The sequence below is a fragment of the Lissotriton helveticus genome, chromosome 7, assembly GCF_964261635.1.
Source record: "Lissotriton helveticus chromosome 7, aLisHel1.1, whole genome shotgun sequence".
NCBI lineage: Eukaryota > Metazoa > Chordata > Amphibia > Caudata > Salamandridae > Lissotriton > Lissotriton helveticus.
In genome coordinates this window covers 1,297,831,180-1,297,851,938 of record NC_136068.1, presented here as the reverse complement: position 1 = coordinate 1,297,851,938, position 20,759 = coordinate 1,297,831,180, and the positions used below count along the sequence as shown (strand labels likewise).

At 49.2% G+C, this 20,759-nt stretch overlaps 1 protein-coding gene across 1 annotated transcript in view; it reads left to right on the top strand.

Annotated features, from left to right (window-relative positions):
* Window positions 1-20,759, top strand: part of LOC144767358 (peroxisomal acyl-coenzyme A oxidase 1-like) — a 575,229-nt gene that overhangs the window by 441,199 nt on the left and 113,271 nt on the right. Inside the window, exon 13 of the mRNA XM_078650828.1 lies at window positions 10,816-11,022. Coding sequence (XP_078506954.1) covers window positions 10,816-11,022 — 207 coding nt within the window. The remainder of the gene's footprint in view (window positions 1-10,815; window positions 11,023-20,759) is intronic.

The window sequence follows — 20,759 nt, the reverse complement described above, 5'->3', positions numbered from 1 at the left end:
AGCCTCTGGGGCCAAGGCACAGGGAAGGCTGATGGGGAAATAAAACGTTGCGGGCCCCTAGCCCGATGTCGTCTTCAGGAATGCTTCTTTCTTTTAGGAATTATCAGTGCAGAGGGGTCCCTTCTCAAAGCGGAGGATCTCCGGGAGGCAAGGCACAGCACAGGAGCCCTCGGTACGGACGGTACAGAGGGGGCTCCCTTCACAGTGCGGTGCGGCCTCTCCTGGGGGGGCAGAGCAAGGCAGGCTACAGACTGGTTGTGTCCCCGGGATTCCGGCGGGAGGGGCTGAAGTCTCCTCAAGGGCTCCGTGAAGCAGGCAGAGGTAGAGGAGCGGCCGGCCTTAGCCCTGGGGCAGAGAGCGACTCCTGGTGGAGCGAGGCTCTCAAGGGCAAGAGGGCAGGCTGGCTCCCTGGTACCACGGCCCTAGGAGGGGGCGAGAGGGGGCAGACTTCACCTCCAGCGGGAGGAAATACTCGGCCTCAGGCAGGGGACGAGCCAAAGCACAGGAGAACCCACTGGTCCTGGGGTTCAGTTCAGGGGGCAAGCTCAATCAAGCCCTTGGAGAAAAGTTTCAAGCACAAGTCAGCAAAGTCTTTTCAAAAGTCTTCTCCTCTCCTTCCTCAGCAAGGCAAGCAGCAGGCCAGTCCTTCCAGCGTCTTCTTCTCCTTCTATTCGGGCAGAGGTTCTTTGTGGTAAAACAGGATTTTAATTTACAAGGAGCAGGGCTCCTACTTTTATACAGAGTTTCTTTTGTTCTCACAGGCCAGGGGGGCCTTTGCATAACTGCTCTCAGCCTCTGAGCACTTGTTGGGGGTACTTCTGGCTTCTGCATTCAGTGTGAGGGCAGGCACATCAGCCGCTCCCCAGGGGGGCGGAGCCAGCATTGTGTGGACAGGGGCAGCCAGGAGTACTTTGTTGACAGGCTTCGCCCTTCCTGGGCCAGGTGCAGGCTGAGTCATCAGTCGCTCCCCAGGGGGGCGGAGCCAGCATTGTGGTGGCAGAGCACAGCCTGATGCATAGTCCAGGGAAACTCCCACCTCCCACTAAGGTGTAATCCTCCCATTCACCACCTGTCATCCCCCAGCCCTGTCACTCACACAACCCAGACAGTCAGATACACATCCAAGCAGAGGCGGGCTGAAATGGTTAGGCAAGCAAAGGCTAACTTTCTAAAAGTAGCATTTGCAAACACAGGATATTAAAATAAACCTTACTAAAAGAAGTATTTTATTATTCTGAGTTCAGGCATACTAAACATTAATTTCTACCATGTTCCCTGAGCCTGCTGGGATTATAGAGTGTAATAATTCCAGCAGCCCATCTGGCCTAAAGGGAACAGGTAGCCTTACAATAGTGAAAAACGAAATTGGCAGTAATTCACTATTAGGACATGCCACACACATCAGAGCATGTCCTACCTTACACTTACAATGCACCCTGCCCTTGGGCCTACCATAGGGGTGACTAATATGAAGTTAAGGGAAGGTTTAGGGGCTGGCAAGTGTGTGCACTTGCCCAGCCAGCATGACAGTACCAGACTGCACGCAGGTTCTGCAATGGCAGACCCTAGACATATTTTAAAAGGCTGCTTCTGTGGGTGGCGCAACCAGCGCTGCAGGTCCACTAGCAGTATTGGCATTTACAAGCCCTGGCACACCTGGTGCAATTTACTGGGGACTAACAGTAAATCCAATGAACCAATCATGGACATCAATCACAGTTAGACTTTATACAGGGAGAGCATATGCACTTTAGCACTGGTCAGCAGTGGTAAAGTGCCCAGAGTCATTAAACCAACAAAAACAGGTCAGAGAAAGTATTGGAGGAAGGCAAAAAGTTTAGGGATGACCCTGCCAAGAGGGCCAGGTCCAACACAACCCCCTTCCAGCCATAACGCAGGGTAGACCAATCACCACTGTGATGGGCTTCCCTGCTTTGGGCGATAGAACATGGACCTGGCCCGCAACAGCAGGGGCACATTCCAGTTCTACGCCAATCTGAACCTATTTCAAATCCTCTGTCCATACTCTCAGGGTCCACCCAACTAATCCATGGGGCACCCTTTTCTTCCTCTGTGGACACCACCTGTGCAGCCTCTAACCTTAACTGTCTCACAGGTGTGTCCCAACAGATAGTCATCAAATCACAGTGGCCACTGACAGTAGTCAGAGCTGAGACCCAGGCCTCATGCCTCTCAGGGCTCCCAAGCCTCTGTGGCCTCAGAGAGCGGGGGCAGTAGCCCCAGGTGCTTGGCACCCTTTGTCCACTCTCCCTCCTGTCAGGTCAGGTATGTCATCCTGGCACTGACCCACCAGCCCCAGGCCTGTACCTGGCGGCTGGACCAAAGACTGGGGTGGGCTCCCCCACACCCGGTCCTCCTCCTTGGGGCTCTGTACCCTCCCACCTGGAGTGGTACCCCCTTCCAGAATTGTCAGGGCACCTGTGGCAGGTGACCTGCACAATTCGCCCACCAGTTCAGGGGTGCTATCCTGCAACTGGGGCACCAGGTCAGGGGGGACACCCTGCACCTGGCCCTCTATCCTAGGATCTAAACCCTCAAACTGCACCGGGGTCAGAGGCAAGGACTCCCTCCTTCTGCACCCCCTTCCAGAGTACTGCCCACTCCCAACTGGAGTGGTACCCCTAGAAGTGACATGGGCCAGGACACTGATTACAGTGGTCCCACCCTCCAGGTCAGACAACACCTGAACCTGACTCTCCAACTCAGGGACCCAACCCTGCAGTTGAACACTTGCCTGGCGCACCAGGACTTCCCGGGGAGCACGCATGCCCCCCCCCGAGGGTGGCACATAGCTCATGTGTCGTGCGACAGTCTGCCTGGCGCAGATCTCCCAAACCCTGTCCCTCTGACAGTGTGGGAAGATCCCCCAGGACAGAAGTGGTGTCCTCATGGTCATTCACTGGGGACGCAGCCCTACTGGCTGGCCCCTGACCCACTGGTTCTTCCACTGGGGACTCTTTCCCCCTCTCGCCCCTCTTTCTGGCCTTCTGCACCCTCCCAACTGGAGCGGTACTGCCAGACACCAGAACTACTGGAGCTCTGTTTACAGAGCCTCCACGTTCTCTAGCCACTGGGGGATCTCCCTCAGAGGGTGACTCATCGGGACAGCCTAGGCTCCCCACCTGGTGTTCCCTTAAAGAACCATCCAGGCTCTGAGACTGAGGTTGGGCACTACCGGGACAACACCCATTCTCACTCCTTCCCCTTAAGGACAGGACGTGAGGCCCTACACCCCTCTCACTACTACAGGACCTAGCTGGGCTACTCTGCGCCACTTCCACCACTCTGGGCTGGAAGATACCTGAGCCACTCCCCACAGGAACACACCCCAATGCCTCTCCAGACCCTCTGGAATCCACCACAAGGTCTGCCTCCAATGTGAGCTCCCTGGGGTCAGAGAACTCACTCTCAAACAGGTGTTGGCATAGCTCTGGAAAACTGGGACTTACAATATGCTCTCCCACAATTGGATTACACAGCCCCCTAGCAGGGTTAACCAAACTATCCTTCACCTTACCATCCAGCGCCTCACACACATACTCCACACCATTCTCCTGAGACTGGCCAGACAGTAGCGGACTGTCTCTGTCACACAACCCACACTCTTCTGGGCGGTCCTTACACTCACCCACCAGGACCTCAACCATGGGGGAATCCCTCCCACCACTAGGACCATGAACTCCTACGCCAGCCACCCTATTCCCTTCAGGGACGCTGCGCACTACTGGAGCTACCTCATGCCCTTGAACCTCCTGGTGTATGTTAACCCTCTCCAAGTCAGGTGCCATATCTCTAGGTGCGCGCGCTATGCTGTCAGCACTAGATACCTGAATGTTGCTGCCACCAGCTGAGCTGGACTCCACCTCCAACTCAGCAAAGCTCAATCCGCCAGCTACACAAATCTCTGGATGTTGGGCTGAAGCCCTCCTGGCTTCAAGCTCTAAATCAAGTTCTCTCATCCTCAAGTAGTAAGCTCTTTGGCGTTTTTGCGCTTCCATTGCCAATTTTTGCTTCTCCATTTCCAATTGTCTCTTTAATCTCGCCATCTCCATTTCATGTGCCCTGTCTGCTGCCCTGTCTGCCAACTCCTCTGGCGACAGGCATCTGGTTGCTGCCTTTTTCATCCTCACTGAACCAGGCATGACGTCTTCAAAAACACATGGAGATCTCCCAGCAAAATTATAGAAATGGAAACCTGTTGCTGCGTTATAGGTCTGCTCTCACTATGTGGTGATCAGTAATTCACTGTATGTAAACTACAAATGCAAATTCGCAAATCCTCACCGCTGCGTCCAATGTTAGAATTGGGGGTCTCTGGTTGGCGCAAGTATGCACTTGTGACAAGCAGGGACCCTCTCCTCTAAGTCAGGGCGAAGGATGACCCCTTAGAATTACCCTTGCTCACCCTCTAGGTGCGTGGCGTGAGCAGCCAAGGCTATTCTTCAGGCGTTATTCAGTTAAGCATTTGTAATCACACACACAGTAAAATACACCAATCCCCCCACAAATGGACACCAGGCTGTGAATATATAAAAAATACGGTTCTTTATGTAAAAATATATATATATAGGCAGATCAGACTTATCACAAGACCAAATAACGTTTTTGTGGGGCCACAGGTTGTAAATAGGCAAGCTTCTTAGGTTACAGTTCAAATGTATCTTCTGTCTTGTTCACTCACTTGTAAACAGTTCTCTCAGTTCCAGTTATGCAATAATTGGGGCCTCTTGCCCTGTTCCTGGAAGGTATGGCGCTCCCAAGCGCCTCTGTGGCCTTCGCAGCGCTCCTCTGTGCTCCACACAGAAGAAAACCCCGGGCCCTACCAATGCTCACGCATCTCGCGGTATGCTTGGAATGGAGACCAGAGAGGGCCTCGGGGAAACCCTGGGCCTTTTCCAGAGGTGGGGGCTGAGCTGCAGAGCAGAGCAGCAAGCAGGCGATGAGAGGAACCCCGGGCCTTTTCCAGAGGTGGGGGCTCTCAGCTGCAGTGAGGAGCAGGGAGGGATGAGAGGAGCCTCTGGGGCCAAGGCACAGGGAAGGCTGATGGGGAAATAAAACGTTGCGGGCCCCTAGCCCGATGTCGTCTTCAGGAATGCTTCTTTCTTTCAGGAATTATCAGTGCAGAGGGGTCCCTTCTCAAAGCGGAGGATCTCCGGGAGGCAAGGCACAGCACAGGAGCCCTCGGTACGGACGGTACAGAGGGGGGCTCCCTTCACAGTGCGGTGCGGCCTCTCCTGGGGGGTCAGAGCAAGGCAGGCTACAGACTGCTCGTGTCCCCGGGATTCCGGCGGGAGGGGCTGAAGTCTCCTCAAGGGCTCCGTGAAGCAGGCAGAGGTAGAGGAGCGGCCGGCCTTAGCCCTGGGGCAGAGAGCGACTCCTGGTGGAGCGAGGCTCTCAAGGGCAAGAGGGCAGGCTGGCTCCCGGGTACCACGGCCCTAGGAGGGGGCGAGAGGGGGCAGACTTCACCTCCGGCGGGAGGAAATACTCGGCCTCAGGCAGGGGACGAGCCAAAGCACAGGAGAACCCACTGGTCCTGGGGTTCAGTTCAGGGTGCAAGCTCAATCAAGCCCTTGGAGAAAAGTTTCAAGCACAAGTCAGCAAAGTCTTTTCAAAAGTCTTCTCCTCTCCTTCCTCAGCAAGGCAAGTAGCAGGCCAGTCCTTCCAGCGTCTTCTTCTCCTTCTATTCGGGCAGAGGTTCTTTGTGGTAAAACAGGATTCTAATTTACAAGGAGCAGGGCTCCTACTTTTATACAGAGTTTCTTTTGTTCTCACAGGCCAGGGGGGCCTTTGCATAACTGCTCTCAGCCTCTGAGCACTTGTTGGGGGTACTTCTGGCTTCTGCATTCAGTGTGAGGGCAGGCACATCAGCCGCTCCCCAGGGGGGCGGAGCCGGCGTTGTGTGGACAGGGGCAGCCAGGAGTACTTTGTTGACAGGCTTCGCCCTTCCTGGGCCAGGTGCAGGCTGAGTCATCAGTCGCTCCCCAGGGGGGCGGAGCCAGCATTGTGGTGGCAGAGCACAGCCTGATGCATAGTCCAGGGAAACTCCCACCTCCCACTAAGGTGTAATCCTCCCATTCACCACCTGTCATCTCCCAGCCCTGTCACTCACACAACCCAGACAGTCAGATACACATTCAAGCAGAGGCGGGCTGAAATGGTTAGGCAAGCAAAGGCTAACTTTCTAAAAGTAGCATTTGCAAACACAGGATATTAAAATAAACCTTACTAAAAGAAGTATTTTATTATTCTGAGTTCAGGCATACTAAACATTAATTTCTACCATGTTCCCTGAGCCTGCTGGGATTATAGAGTGTAATAATTCCAGCAGCCCATCTGGCCTAAAGGGAACAGGTAGCCTTACAATAGTGAAAAACGAAATTGGCAGTAATTCACTATTAGGACATGCCACACACATCAGAGCATGTCCTACCTTACACTTACAATGCACCCTGCCCTTGGGCCTACCATAGGGGTGACTAATATGAAGTTAAGGGAAGGTTTAGGGGCTGGCAAGTGTGTGCACTTGCCCAGCCAGCATGACAGTACCAGACTGCACGCAGGTTCTGCAATGGCAGACCCTAGACATATTTTAAAAGGCTGCTTCTGTGGGTGGCGCAACCAGCGCTGCAGGTCCACTAGCAGTATTGGCATTTACAAGCCCTGGCACTCCTGGTGCACTTTACTGGGGACTAACAGTAAATCCAATGAACCAATCATGGACATCAATCACAGTTACACTTTATACAGGGAGAGCATATGCACTTTAGCACTGGTCAGCAGTGGTAAAGTGCCCAGAGTCATTAAACCAACAAAAACAGGTCAGAGAGAGTATTGGAGGAAGGCAAAAAGTTTAGGGATGACCCTGCCAAGAGGGCCAGGTCCAACACATAGTACCTGGGATGGTGTGACATCCGCGGCTTCGCTGGGGGGTTTGGTGAGTTTCTGTAAGACGTAGACGTAGACGAGTTCTTTAGCGGTGGTTGAGTTGGTGTTGATTTTGTTCTTGATGAAAGATCGCTTGGTGTTTCTTATGCGCTGGTGGTATTCCTTCAGGGTGTTACGGTAGCTCTTTGGTTCTTCCGTGGTTTTCCGGTTTCGCCAGATTTTCTGAAGGCGTCTGCAGGAGCGCCTGCCTTCTTGCAGTTCAGTGGTGAACCAGGTGGCTTTCAGAGGGCGTGGTTTGCTGGGGTGGCGGAGGGGTGCGAGCTTGTCGGCGCGGCTGGAGATCCAGCAGTGAAATTCCTTGGCTGCGTAGTGGGTGTCGGTCGTTGCGCAGGGTGGGTCTCGGATAAGGGTGGTGTTAAGGTGCTCCTCTGTGATCTTACTCCCATTCCTAAGAGGCGGGTTTGAGTCCGTTGGGCGTGTTGAAGGTGAAGTGTACGCAGTGGTAGTTTGTCCAGAGGGGATGTGAGCTGTGGGTGAAATGGATGTTCGTCCCTCCTGCGAAGACGGGGTTGAGGGTGTGTTCTGCTCTGTGCGTGGGGGTGGTGACGAGCTGCTTCAGTCCGAGGTTGGAGAGGTTTTCTAGGAGGGTGATGGAGTCGGGGTCGCTGCAGTTGTCAAGGTGGAAGTTCAGGTCTCCTAGTAGGATGTAGTCTGTCGAAGTGATGGCGTGGGGAGCGACGAGGTCGGCGATGGAGGTTGCGGCCTGGGAGCACGGTCCAGGGGGTCTGTAGGCGAGGGTGCCGCGTAGCGTGGTTCTGGGGTTGACCTGGATCTGGAAGTGGAGGTGTTCTGTGTTGGAGTGGGGGTAGCTCGAATTGGAGGTGGAGAGTCAAAGGGAGGTCTTGTGTGCGATGGCGAGTCCTCCTCCAGGGCTGTGGGGGCGGTCCCTTCTCTGGATCTTAAATCTGTCGGGGGTGTCGGTGGCGATATCCAGCTCGGAGGTGGCGTTAGTCCAGGTCTCAGTGAGGAAGGCGACGTCAGGCGAGAGGGTGTAGAGCAGGTTCCAGATCTCGACAGCGTGTCTGTGTAGGGAGAGTACGTTGAGGAGGATTCATGTCAGGGCTTCGGTGGTGCGGGTGTCCGGCGAGTCTTCGGCAGTCATGGGGGCGCTGTTGATGGAGAAGGAAAGTCGGCAGTGCCTGCAGGAGAACTGTAATTGGGTGGAGTTTTGAGTGGCTCTTCAGTCATCGTGCCTTCGGGGGTTGAGTGAGTGAAGTGCAGATGCATTGTATCAGCGGGGTTCCGTAGATCCAGGGTTTCTGATGCTGGCCACGGTCGGGTCGTGGACAGGCACAGACGGGCTTGCCTTTGGCGCGCCCGCTGCACGCGACCGCACAGCTACCGCCATTAAGTAGGGGAGGGACTCAAGGTAGGGAGGCGGCAGCAGGGGCTGTGTCAGGGGGAGGGGCCGCAGGGGCAGCTGCGGCAGGAAACCGGGTAAGAGTAGTACAATTAAATTAAATTAAATAGTCCACGGGAAGAGAATGCCTGTGTGAAGCGGGAGAAAAACAGTAAACAAGGGAAGAAGGAAAATTCAGCTAGCGGGCTGGGGAGGGAGCAATACTACTCACCTCTGCCTGGGATCGGGCTGCAGGCGCGAATCCTCCTCGGGGGAGGCGCTCTAGATGATCGTGATGCTGCTAGGAAAGCGGAGCTGCTGAGGAGAGTCCTGTCCTGGACCGAGGTCAAGGTTCCAGGTGTTCTGGATCGTCTGGTGTTTCCTTATGAGTTTGGTGGTGATTCCCACATAGAGGGAGTTTCCGTAGTCGCGTCTGCTGGTGACAAGAGCTTGTATGAGTCTTCACTTGTTGTTAGGTGGGAGTCATCTAAAGACCTTCCTAAGCATTTGGAAGGGTGAGTTAGCAAGCAAAGGAGACAACGCTGAACTGCTTCATCATGGATGGGTGGATGTCAAGGATGATGCCAAGATTGCTGGTGTATTTGGTGGGTTTGGGGGTTGGGCTCGGCTGTGCGGGCCACCATTCAATGTTCAAGAGTGTGTCCTTGCCTTTCCCTTTCTGTCTTGTCGGTGTTGAGTTTGAGACAGTTGTTGTTCATCCAGACGGCCACATCTTTCATGCATCTTTGGATCTTGTCTTTGATGGTCGTTTGTCTGGGAGAGGATGACTTAGGTGTCGTCGGTGTAGGAGATATTTTGAGTCCATGACGCTTGACAGTGTTGGGCAGGGATGTCATGTATGCGTTAAAGAGGGTTGGGATGAGCCTTGAGGTACACCACAGGTGATGTTCTTAGGGAGCGAGGAGTATGGGAGTGGATAATCTGACTTCTTCCAGAGAGGTAGGATGCGATCCACCTGAGGGCTGCTCATTGGATTCCGATCTGATGAAGTCTGTTGATCAGTGTGTGGTGTGATATGGTGTTGAAAGCTGCAAGTAGGTCAAGGAGGATGAGGGCTGATGTTTCTCGTGGTCTATCAACATTCTGATACCATCCATTGGTATGTCAAGAGGTATCTTAGTGCTGTGGTTTTCTCTGTAGCCATTTTGGGAGGGGTCCAGCAGGTTGTGGTTCTCCAGATGTTTGGTGAGCTGGATGTCGATAACTTTCTCTATGATATTGGCTGGGAAGTGGAGCAGGGAGATGGGCTGGTAGTTTCTTAGGTTCTATTGGGTACGCGGATGGCTTCTTCAGCAACAGCTTTACATCGGTATCTTTCCATTTCTGGGGTAAATGCGCCATGGTGAGCGAGGCGTTGAGGACCTTGGTGAGTTATTTGCTGAGTTTGGTTAGTTTTCGAGGTTGAATGTGCAGCTGGGGCAGGGGTCTTTTGGGCCTCAGGAGTGGATGGTATCATGATGAACACCATTTTCTTCTCAGTGAGGATGTTTCACGAATTGAACTGGTGTGGGTGGGCATTGGTCAGCGTGAGGAGGTTGATGTTGTTCTCAGTGCAGGGTTGGGGTGCAAAGTCATGGTAGATGGTGTTGGTTCTGTTTTGGAAAAAGTCTGCGAGGGTTTCGCAGAGTGCTTGAGATGGTGTGATGTTGTTAACAGTTGCCAAGGGGTTGGTGAACTCCTTGACTGTATTGAAAAGTTCCTTGCTGTTGTTGGAGCTGTCACTGATGCAAGTGGACAGAGCGGGCTTTTTGGTATTTTTCAGGAGTTGGTGGTATCGGTTGAGAGCTTCTTTGAAGCGTTTCTGGTCCTCGAGCGTCTTACTGGCGTGACATCTTCTTTCCTTCTGTCTGCAGTAACGTTTCTGTTTTTTCAGTCCTGCATGCACCAGTTGGGGTGTCCGTTTCTTGGGGTTGTTAGGTTTCCTCTGTAAGACTTTGTCTGTGTTAGCGTGATCCAGTTCGTGGAATTATCCACTGCTTGTTCTGTTTCTTCTGTAGTGGTGGGTGTGTGGGAGATGAGAGCAATTGGTCCATCATTATTCTGATACCTGTGACCAGCTGTGCCATGACTTGATGGCGGTGGAGGGTGGGGTTTTGGGAGATTCCAAGATGATGAAGTGAACGCAGTGGGGGCCGGTCCAGGCTATCTCCTCAGTGTGGGTGTCTTTTTCTCTAATGCTGGCTCAGAAGATAGCCTGAGTCTTAGGTTGGCAAGACTTTCTAGCCGGTCAGTCTTGTTGGCATTATCAGTGTTCTTGAGGTGAAAGTTGAGGTCTCCTAGATAGATGTACAGATTTGAGTCAATGGTGAAGCCATGTGTGTTTCAGATTCTCCCTTATATTCAACATGTACCATAATGCAGACCTTCCTATCACCAGTGTTCCTTCTTTGTGTTGCATGCCTCCATAATGGAGCCCTCCATTTCCCTGTGAGTGTACTAGCATGTACATGTTTTGATGGCTCTCTACCTCCTGTGTTTTATTCTTTCAGGCAGGGCTGCTCACCACTCCTCAGCTGGCAAATGTGCAACTTCGCATCAAGGAGCTGTTGGCTATAACCCGTCTCAATGCTGTAGCCCTGGTAGATGCTTTTGACTACAGTGATGCGCAGCTTGGTTCAGTGCTGGGCCGCTACGATGGCAATGTTTATGAGCACATGTTTGAATGGGCCAAAAAGTCCCCACTCAACAAAACACAGGTAAGGAAGTACCAAAAGCTGTTGGTGTGTGGTAAGAGTAAGACGTGCTGTTTGTTCTGCCTGCCAAAGCCCTCTATGTTTCTCTGGATCTTGGCCGAAACTGCATGGACATTTTAGCTTTTCCTTCTCCAGTGGGTAGTACGTTACAGACTTATGAACTTAGACCAACTCCCCAACTTCAGAATGGAACCTCAAAAATGTTTCCTAAAAATATATGCAACCTTGTGCAGAAGTATTTGTACTGTAACCACCGATATGCCTAATAAGATCACCTAATCAGCTGTACTTGGCCAACTCTTTGGGTCTGCCTTCTCCAAGACCAGACATTAAAGTTTCCATCTGCCCCCTACCCCACCCCCTGTGCTCACCCCAGTGGGGGTTGTATCTTTCAATAATTTGAAGCGTGACAAGCGACAAATGAGTTTTTGTGCAAGATGGATGTTCTCTGCCTTTCAAAATGCCGCTACAACCCATAGCAATGGCACCTACACCTACTAGTTTACTTACTATATTTGTTGAAAAGAAAGCAATACAGACACGTATCCCCCCCAAATCTTCAAAGGCATTCAGTCAAGATACTTCCTGATCAGAAAGAGAGAGGCCAGAAGGAAAACGTCAGACCTATCCTAGACCTGCATTTAGTCAATAAATGAATCAGACAAGAAATTCCATATACTAGCATTACATCAGATTTTCCGTCAACTGACTCTATGGTGCATATATCCACATCCCAATCATAAAGAAGTACAGAAAGATTTTTTTTTTCTGGTAGAAGCAAAAAAAACACTTTCAGTATGCTGTCCTTCTTTTCAGGCTGAACTACATTCCTCAGACGTGCTCCAAATTCATTCCAGTAGTAGCTGTCCACTCACATCTCCAGATTAGCTATGTGTATCCATACCTGGACAACTGACTTCTCAAAGGCAGCAGCTTATTCAGGCTACAGAAAGATATGCAAATCACAATATTACTCCTTCATCGATTACACCTACAAATCTGCTACTAGATATAAACACTAACTAGTTCAGATAAACAGATTTCTGAGCACCAAAATTCAATGAAAGTCCATTCTTAGGAGACATTCAGTACACAGTGTTCTTTATTTTCCAAAACATACTTTTATTGTTGACATCCAGTATAGTGCAAGCGCCGCACAGAGCACTCAATGCAAATACACATGGTAGCAAATATATGAATCAACATTTCCTGTAATATTAATGGATGGATTCCACAGAAGATACATTGCAAGAAAGCCTGAAAATAAAAGAGGAAAGAAAGAAGAGAAAAACAACTGTGCCATTTTGCTTCCCCACAACAAATATATTAATCCTATGTGGAGAGAAAGATTCTGCCATCGATATCAAAGCAATTATAAGCTCTACAGACATGCCGACTAACCAATATCATAATATGGGTTCGCCAACATCAGGTAAGGGGTGAGGAGGCTCCAGATATAGTCCCCTATAATCATCCCACTGCTTCCAAATTTTGTAATGTTTACGGGGGCAGCTGCTGGACTCGAAAACCAAGAGTTCTAGGCCCATACAAAAACCTAGGCCCTTCTTCCACACCCCAAGTGACGGTGAAGATTCATTCTTCCAGGCCCGGGCGATATCCCTCTTGGCCAGTGTTAGGCCCAGAAAGAGGAGGTGGTGCTTATATCTATTCCCACCTATGTGTCCTCTGTAATGTGTAGCATAGCCAGTCTTAGTGAGGAAGCAAGAACCCATCCCAGAACCTCAAACAGACATGTGAACACGCTCCTCCAGAATTTCGACAGTGCTGGGCATGCCCACACGGTATGGAAGAATGTACCCTCCATAGATTTGCAGCAAAAACAGTGCAGGGATGTGATGAGTCCGGCAAACCATAGCCTGTGCCTGGTGTAGTAAGCTCTGTGTAAGTATTTAAATTGGATAAGGCGAAAGGGAGCTGCAATTGCTGTGCTGTGTGGGGACCCAAGAGCCTCCACCCAGTCATCCTCATCCAACGGACCTAGATCTTGCTGCATGCCTCTCTAGTTTTATGGAGTGTGGTGGCGGTGTTGTTGATAAGTGTGCGGTGTATTTGTAATTTTATGATCCCCTAAGTCTCCCATGAAAACCTTCGCCTTGATGGGGTTAAATTCCGGAATCTCAGTTAAGTGAAATATGTATGGGGTAAAGGCATGTCTGAACTGGAGATAGCGGTAAAATTGTGAGCAGGGCATATCGTATTCTGCTTGGATATCCAGAAAAGACTTGAGAGTACATCCACTTACAACTGCCCCCACCGTATCTATCCCAATGGCCTACCAGCCCCAGGAGCCGGACAACTGTGGCAATTGTCCAGTGTTCCACAGTGGGGTTTCCCTAGTGAGTCTTCCCCACCAACCCATTTGACGGAGCGCTGCCTTCCAGATCTTAAAGATCGTGACTGGAGCAGGTGGTAGCTCACAACACACTGCTGCTGAATAGAGAACCTTGTGGAGAGCATTGCCTCCCAGGAGCCAGCGCTCCACCGCATATGCCGGGTCCCCACAATCACCATACCACCAGTCATTGAGAACAAGTAAATGGGAGGCCATATAATACGCCTGAACATCCGGGGCGGCTACTACGCCGGAGTAGGTATACTGGAAACATGTCCCCCAAGCCACCCACGATGCACCGCCCCCACCCCACATGAAATGGGCAAGGATAGCATTCAATTGGCAAAACCATGTAGGTTTTATTGGATAGCGATGGTTCTGTAGCTGATAAAGGAGACGAGGAAGAAAAATCATTTTAAACATAGCGGTTCTACCACGTGTCTGGTCTCCCACCTGTTTCCATAGGGGGGGGGGGCAAGGTTCTTATTCCATGCCAGGGCCTGAGACGAAGAGAGATGCACACCCAAATGCTTAAAGCTGTCTGGGGCCATGACTACTTTCTGTGACCAGTCACCCAGCCGATCTCCACCCTTCAGTGACCACAAAAAGGTTTTTCCCCGGTTCATATAAAGGTCGGAGGTTTCGCCAAAGGTCTCCATAATGCAGAGAAGGTGTGGGTCAGTCCGGTCGAGATCAGTGAGAAAGAACAGTGCATCGTCTGCATAAAGTGCTAAGTGGTCGGAGATGCCTGGCACCCACTCAAAACCACACAATTGCGCGTTTATCCGTACCCAAGCCACGAGCGGCTCCATAGCTAGAGCAAAAAGATAGGGGGAGAGCGGGTAGCTCTGGCGCGTCCCCCGCCCGACAACAAAGCATTTAGAGACTGAGTCAGCCACACAAACTGAGGTGGTTATATCTGTGTAAAGCAGGCGAATAAAGCTAAGCAACCGGGGGCCAATGTTAAGGCGAGCTAGAAAAGCAAAAAGATATGTCCAGCTAAGGGAATCAAAGGCCTTGTTCATGTCTGCCACAAGGAGCACAGCAGGAGTGCCAAGTTAATCAGTGATAGCATTATTGGCCCGTCTAATATTGTGTCATGTAGCGCGATTCGGCATAAATCCTGCCTGATCTGGACGGATCAACTCTGTGATCAATCACCTTGGCCAGAAGCTTAGCTTCCACATTGAGTAAGGAGATTGGAGGATAGGATGAGAAGTGTTCCGGTGGTCGGCCCGGCTTCACAAACACAACAATCTCAGCATGTCGACAATCTGGCGGAAGGCGACCATGTTCTCAGGAAGCCTCCAGGGCAGCTAAGTAGGGTTCTAAGACTTGCGGGTGATATTTTTGAAAGTACTCGCAAGGGTAGCCGCTCGGGCCTGGGGCCTTACCCACTTGCATATCTAAAAGTGCAGGCAGAAGTTCATCTACTGACAAGGGAGAGTCCAGCATCCCTTGTGCTGTGTCCGACAAAGCGCGATGAGGGAAGTCATCTATAAACTTTTGTATAAGGGCAGTGGGTAATACTTCCGGGGGGGGGGGGTGTATAGATGTCCGCAAAAAGCGAGGCAAAGCTATCGGTAATGGCGATCGGGTCTGTAAGTGCGGTCCCGTCCGGGCTGCCTACACTCTGGAGCATCTGGGGTTGTGTCATCTGCTGACACAGGCAGTGCAACAAAGCGCTGGACTTGTCCCCCCACTGGTAGATCCGGCTACGAGTGGCAAGCCAATAAAGGCGGGCTTTATTGAGGAGCTCGCTAGCATATGTCCGTTGTACTGTCAACAGTTGTCTACGTGCAACCTGTCCTGCTTTGTCCCTACTAGTGCGCTCTAAATCAAGGAGCTGGGCCTCAATTCTGAGCAGCTTATCGCGACGCTGCCTGCGTAGGGCAGTACAGAAGGCAATATCTGCTCCCCTATGAGTGGGTTTCATAGCCTCCTAAAGGGTGACCTGCGACTCTACTGATCCCGTGTTAAGCAGTAGATAGTCCGCTAAAGATGTATGCATATGCGCCCTATAGTTCTCATCCCTCAATAACCACGGTGGCAAACGCTACCAAAATGGGGACCTCCTGGAACCAAGGGATGGGAGAATGGACTCTGGAGAATGGTCGGAGAGGCCCCTGGGAAGGATTAAAGGCTCGGCTAGTCTATGGGTGTGTGTCGTTGTGAGGAAAATGTAATCTAAATGAGAAAAGGAATCATGCGGCCTCGAGAAATAGGTGTAGGTATGTGTGTCAGGATGTATAGTCCTCCATGTGTCGAGCCACCCCAAGCCTTGGACAAGGGGGAATAGTTTGGAGTCTGGGGCCTCTGCAACTCGGGCTGTGGCACGCCTTCTATCCTGCAATGGAGACATAAGATCATTCCAGTCCCCCCCAACTATAGTTAACACCGATGGGAGGTCGGTCCAGAGCGTCGTCAGTTTTTCTACTAAGGACTGCCAGCAAGGTGGAGGGGCATAGACACTGCCCAAGATGATGGGCTCTCCATATAGTGTCCCAGAGATCACAATGAATCAACTCTGTGGATCCAGCCACGTGCAGCTATGAACGAATTTGACACTGCGATGTATGAGTATTGCAACTCCCTGGGAGCCCCCAGTGAAACCAGCATGGTAGGTGTGTGCGAAGCCAAACCGTCCCAAACAAGGTGTCTCACAGTGTTCTTTTATTCAGTTCATTTATATTGGAAAATCTTATCAGATCAAGGTGGTCAAACAAGTAGCCAACATGTGTTTCATCTTGTTGTACAGTCACCACTGACTTTATATTCTGTCTCACCAACATCTCTGACTTCCTCAGGGCTAAAAGCAAAAAAAATAAAACATCTCAGGTCAACTCATTACATGCTCGGCATATGCAACCATCACCAAATCTTCGGTGTAAGTGCAGGTTCATGCCACATCATCCATACATCTCACATGTTATAGAGGGGTAACCACGTGGAAAACTGTACCCATAGATCATAGCATATCTCGTGCATGGTTAAGTGGAAAAACAGTCCTGCATGACTGATGACAGAGAGCCATCATGTGTCATGTATCCAGTAACATAGATTCAGACAGTCCACACTAACCAAAATTGTATTTTGGTGGGTCTAAAAACATCCACCGGTGAAGTAGCAGTCAAAACCCCTGTGCTCGTTGGTCACCCAATCTCCTGCACTTGACAATCTTTATTACATCTTACCTAAGACTCTCAAAATGTATTCACACCATCAACTATTGTCATCAAGAGGGTAGTTACGCTAAATTCTAAATATTCTGAGTACAAAAAACAAAAACAAATTGTATTGCAAGGGACTTAAAACAATTGACATCCACGTAATAATCGCACAATTCCACATCTTTCCCAAAAAGTGTGGCAGTATCTCATCTGAGTGAGGTGAGTCTACGTGAAACATTAACCAGTTTTGGAAACAAATTTCCATCTGTTAAAACAGGTAGCTTCCTCATGTTTGGTCATAAAATAATACAGTTTACCATGTCACCCAAATAGGACTATCTCCACAATCTATAATTAGTGACCCTGCCTCCACATTTTCGTAATCTGGTTCAGTGCCCGAATTTATGTATGTGCAGAACTTAAACGCAACTGGCTGTGTTTTTTAATTGACTCGCTACCACACCATACCTAGTTAATCGCAGCACAACATGTAATCAAGACCTGAATACATATATCTATGTGCCCCAATAGCAATGCTCAGCTGCATCCTAATCCATCATAACGGATATCGGTCATCTCCATTAAACCAGTGTCCATCTTGTTTGTATTGGTGGGAAAATAATCCCCAACATACTCTCCGTTCGTCTGTGATAGGACATTCTACGTTCTACCACAGACGAACGGAGAACGTAGCATGTCCCAGAAATAATAGCACATCCTGTATTTATTTTCATTATGAAAATTAAGCGGATTTTTTTTATATTGTTGCACCTCAGTTCCTTGTGGAAAACATCATAGGAACCACTTTGTCGCCAACCCCACAGGTAATCCCTCAATATTCTCACTGTGTATAGAGCCGACATGGAGAGTACTCCAACCTCATGTGTGTGTCAGCGTTCTGTTTGAATACCATCTTAGACTTCTAATTTAAAGCGTCCCTACCATATCCATGATGCAGGTCAGCTGACTAAATATTCAAAAACTCATGTGAGGTCGGCAAACCAACTTTGAATACGTTGACAAGCTGGCGGCCATCCGAAAAGAGTGTATTATACCCAAAGTAACTAAATATCCAAACCTCACATGCGTCGACAAATCATATGACGACAGCATTCATATGCATATTAATAATAATAATAATAATAATACCAAGTTTGTAAAGTGCCTGGTTATACTAGAAACAGTGTGTCCCCGCGCTGTTGTCATAGGATTTGTTTCTAGCTAAATTTGGTAATTCCATCCACAGCTAACCTACACATGCTGCTAGGGCCACATCTATAAAAACCTATTGAAGTCTCGATAACCATTTGTCCTTAGCACCGCTTCTGGGATAACTTGGAGAAATAATGTTTCTCAGAGACCTACCCCTACGATACGTGATACTCTGCAATTCTGTAAGACATGGTTGCAGATTTTTGTCAGATATTAACAAAGGCCAGTGCCTAAGGAGAATATATTGTACGCCTTATTAGATAATGGGTAAAAGTCAATGACCACCCTCACCAGGGAGGTCTGTTTCTTAGTATTACAGTTAGAGTCTGCTAGCATGCTAGGACGGCTCAACCTGCGCAACCTCTTACACACAAGCTCATTATACACACATGCCCAAAATCTCTCCTCAACATCACACAGAGCTCTTATGGAATCCAAGTCCTTGCTACAGTTATCCAAATCACTGATTTGGATAATTGGGAGCTTAGCTCACAATACAGGCATAGAAGACAAAGCCAAAAGAATCTGACATTTGGGAAAAAGAGGCTATGAAACAATTACTCTTAAACCATGACCTGATTAATCGAGAGGCGGACAAGGGAGGGAACATGGTGCTAATGGACAGGAAGGATTACGAAAGAGAGATATATACTCAACTTCATAACTCCTCCTGCTTTCTAAGACTTAGACATAATCCTATTCTTGAAATATCTAAACATATTAATACGAATTTGAAAGAAGGGCATGACATGGAACTGATTAATAGTGATGAGTACTATAATTGTGGGAGGACCACCCGCAGTACCTTTGCCAAAGGTACATAAGTCAACCTTTTCCCTCCATGTAGACCAATAATAGTTGGGATTGGGTGATCTAGAGAAAGGCAATCAAAATTCCTGGATATTTTCTTATGTCCGTTTGTTTCAAACCTCCCCTCATATTTATGTCACACTAAGCACCTCATAAACCTCCTGAACAATGTGACATGGAAACCGGGTATGTTATTGGTTACCATGGACATAATATCATTATATACTAACATCTTGCATGAACATGGAATAACTACACTATGACATTTTCTTAATAGGAGACCAGTAGAACTTTTTGAGCACTCAAAAATGCTCATTACTATGTCACGATTAATAATTGAGAACAATGTGTTTCTTTTCAACAGTGAATGGTACAAGCAGTTGTGCGGGACTTTGATGGGCTCCTGATTTGCGCCTTCTTTTGCTAACCTTTTTATCGGTTGGTTTGAGGGCTGTATATCTATGGGCATGACGGTGTGAAATGGAATGACAGTATTTATTACTGGGGTTGCTACATTGATGACTGCCCTATGAACTGGATGGGTGAACAGACTGACTTGGAAGATTTTTTGTACATCTTAACTCAAACATATAAAATATGATGAATACCTGTGAATACAGTAAGGATCAAATCTTTTTTTGGACATGGAACTATGTTCGCAATGACAAAATACAGAGCAAAATGTATAGGAACAAAACATCTTGTAATTCTCTACTACAGGCTTCAAGCTCTCACCCTGAGTGGCAAATAGATACCTTACCATATGTTGAGATGCATAGAGCAAGAGGTAACTGTAGTAATGATTTGGATTTCAAAAGAGCTCTGTGTGATGCTGCTGAGGAGAGATTTTGGACACGTGATTATGATAAGCGTGTGATTTCCAATGCAAGTAAGAAGGCACACTGGTTGAGCCGTTCCAGCATCATAGCAGACACTAAACATAATACTAAGAAACAAACCTTCCAGGTGAGGTTGGTCACTGACTTTTACCCATTATCTAATAAGGTGTTAAATATTCTCTGTTGGCATTGACAAAAGTCTGCGATCATATCTTACAAAATGACCACGTATCACTTATAGTAGAAGTAGGTCTCTTAGAAACATTATTTCTCCAAGTCATCCCAGAAGTGGTGCTAAGGACACATGGTTATCAAGGCTATCAATAGGTTTCTATAGACATGGGCATTGCCATATATGTAGGTTGGTTGTGGACGGAAGTACCAAATTTAGCTACAACAAATCCTGTGACAACAGTATTCGTATGCATATTGATTGTAGAACTCGCTATGTTGTGTATATACTTATGTACATGTGATAAAATATATGTAGGGAGTACAATTAGGCCCCTACACGAAAGGATAAGTGAACACTTCAGAGACATGAAGACCCAGCATGCTAGGTATGCATGCTAAAGATTGTGAGGATCAGGATGCACGCTTGAGCTTTAGGTTCCATGTGAATTGATGTGGTCCAGAATGATGTCAAGGGGGTAATTGTGAATTAAAGCTATGCCAATGTGAAGCAAGAGGGATCACGCTATTACACTCTGTTGAGAAGGGTTTGAATATTGACCACAAAATGAAATATTTCTTGGGCACATGATGATTCATTATACAGGCTGACTTTCCCTCCTTGTGTCTCTATCTTTTGGCATTTACACTACTTTTTTGGTCTCTAATTATGTTGCACGACCTCTGGATGATTCTTTGGGGAATATTCTCAAGAACGTGCAATAATCTTCGCCCACCTAGGCTAACGCAATTTTACATAACGCCGTCTATTGTGGGAAACTAACGCCGTGTTAACGCCGTATTCTCAACCCGCCGGCAACAGGCGATAGTTCCGAGATAAGGTGTCAAATGTATGCAGGGTACAGTTACCGGGACACTGATAAAAAAGGAAACCCAAACGTGAAAAAAGTTGCGATGTGCCCAACCGCGATAAAAATATCAATGATGGAGGGGGCGTGGCCAAGATGGCGAAGGAGTAGGACGTGTTGTGTGTCCCCTCCGGCGCCCGGCCTAGCATAGCCTTGTTGCAGCTGCAGCTCCGGAGCCCCCTGTGCCGGCAAATTGCTCCTGGGCTCCCCCGGAGTGGGGTCCGGCGCTGAGACGACCCCCGGGCTCCCCTGGACCGAGGGACACGAGCCGGCGCCGGCCGCACTGCCCGGTGTCTGGGGTCTGCACGGCGCTCCG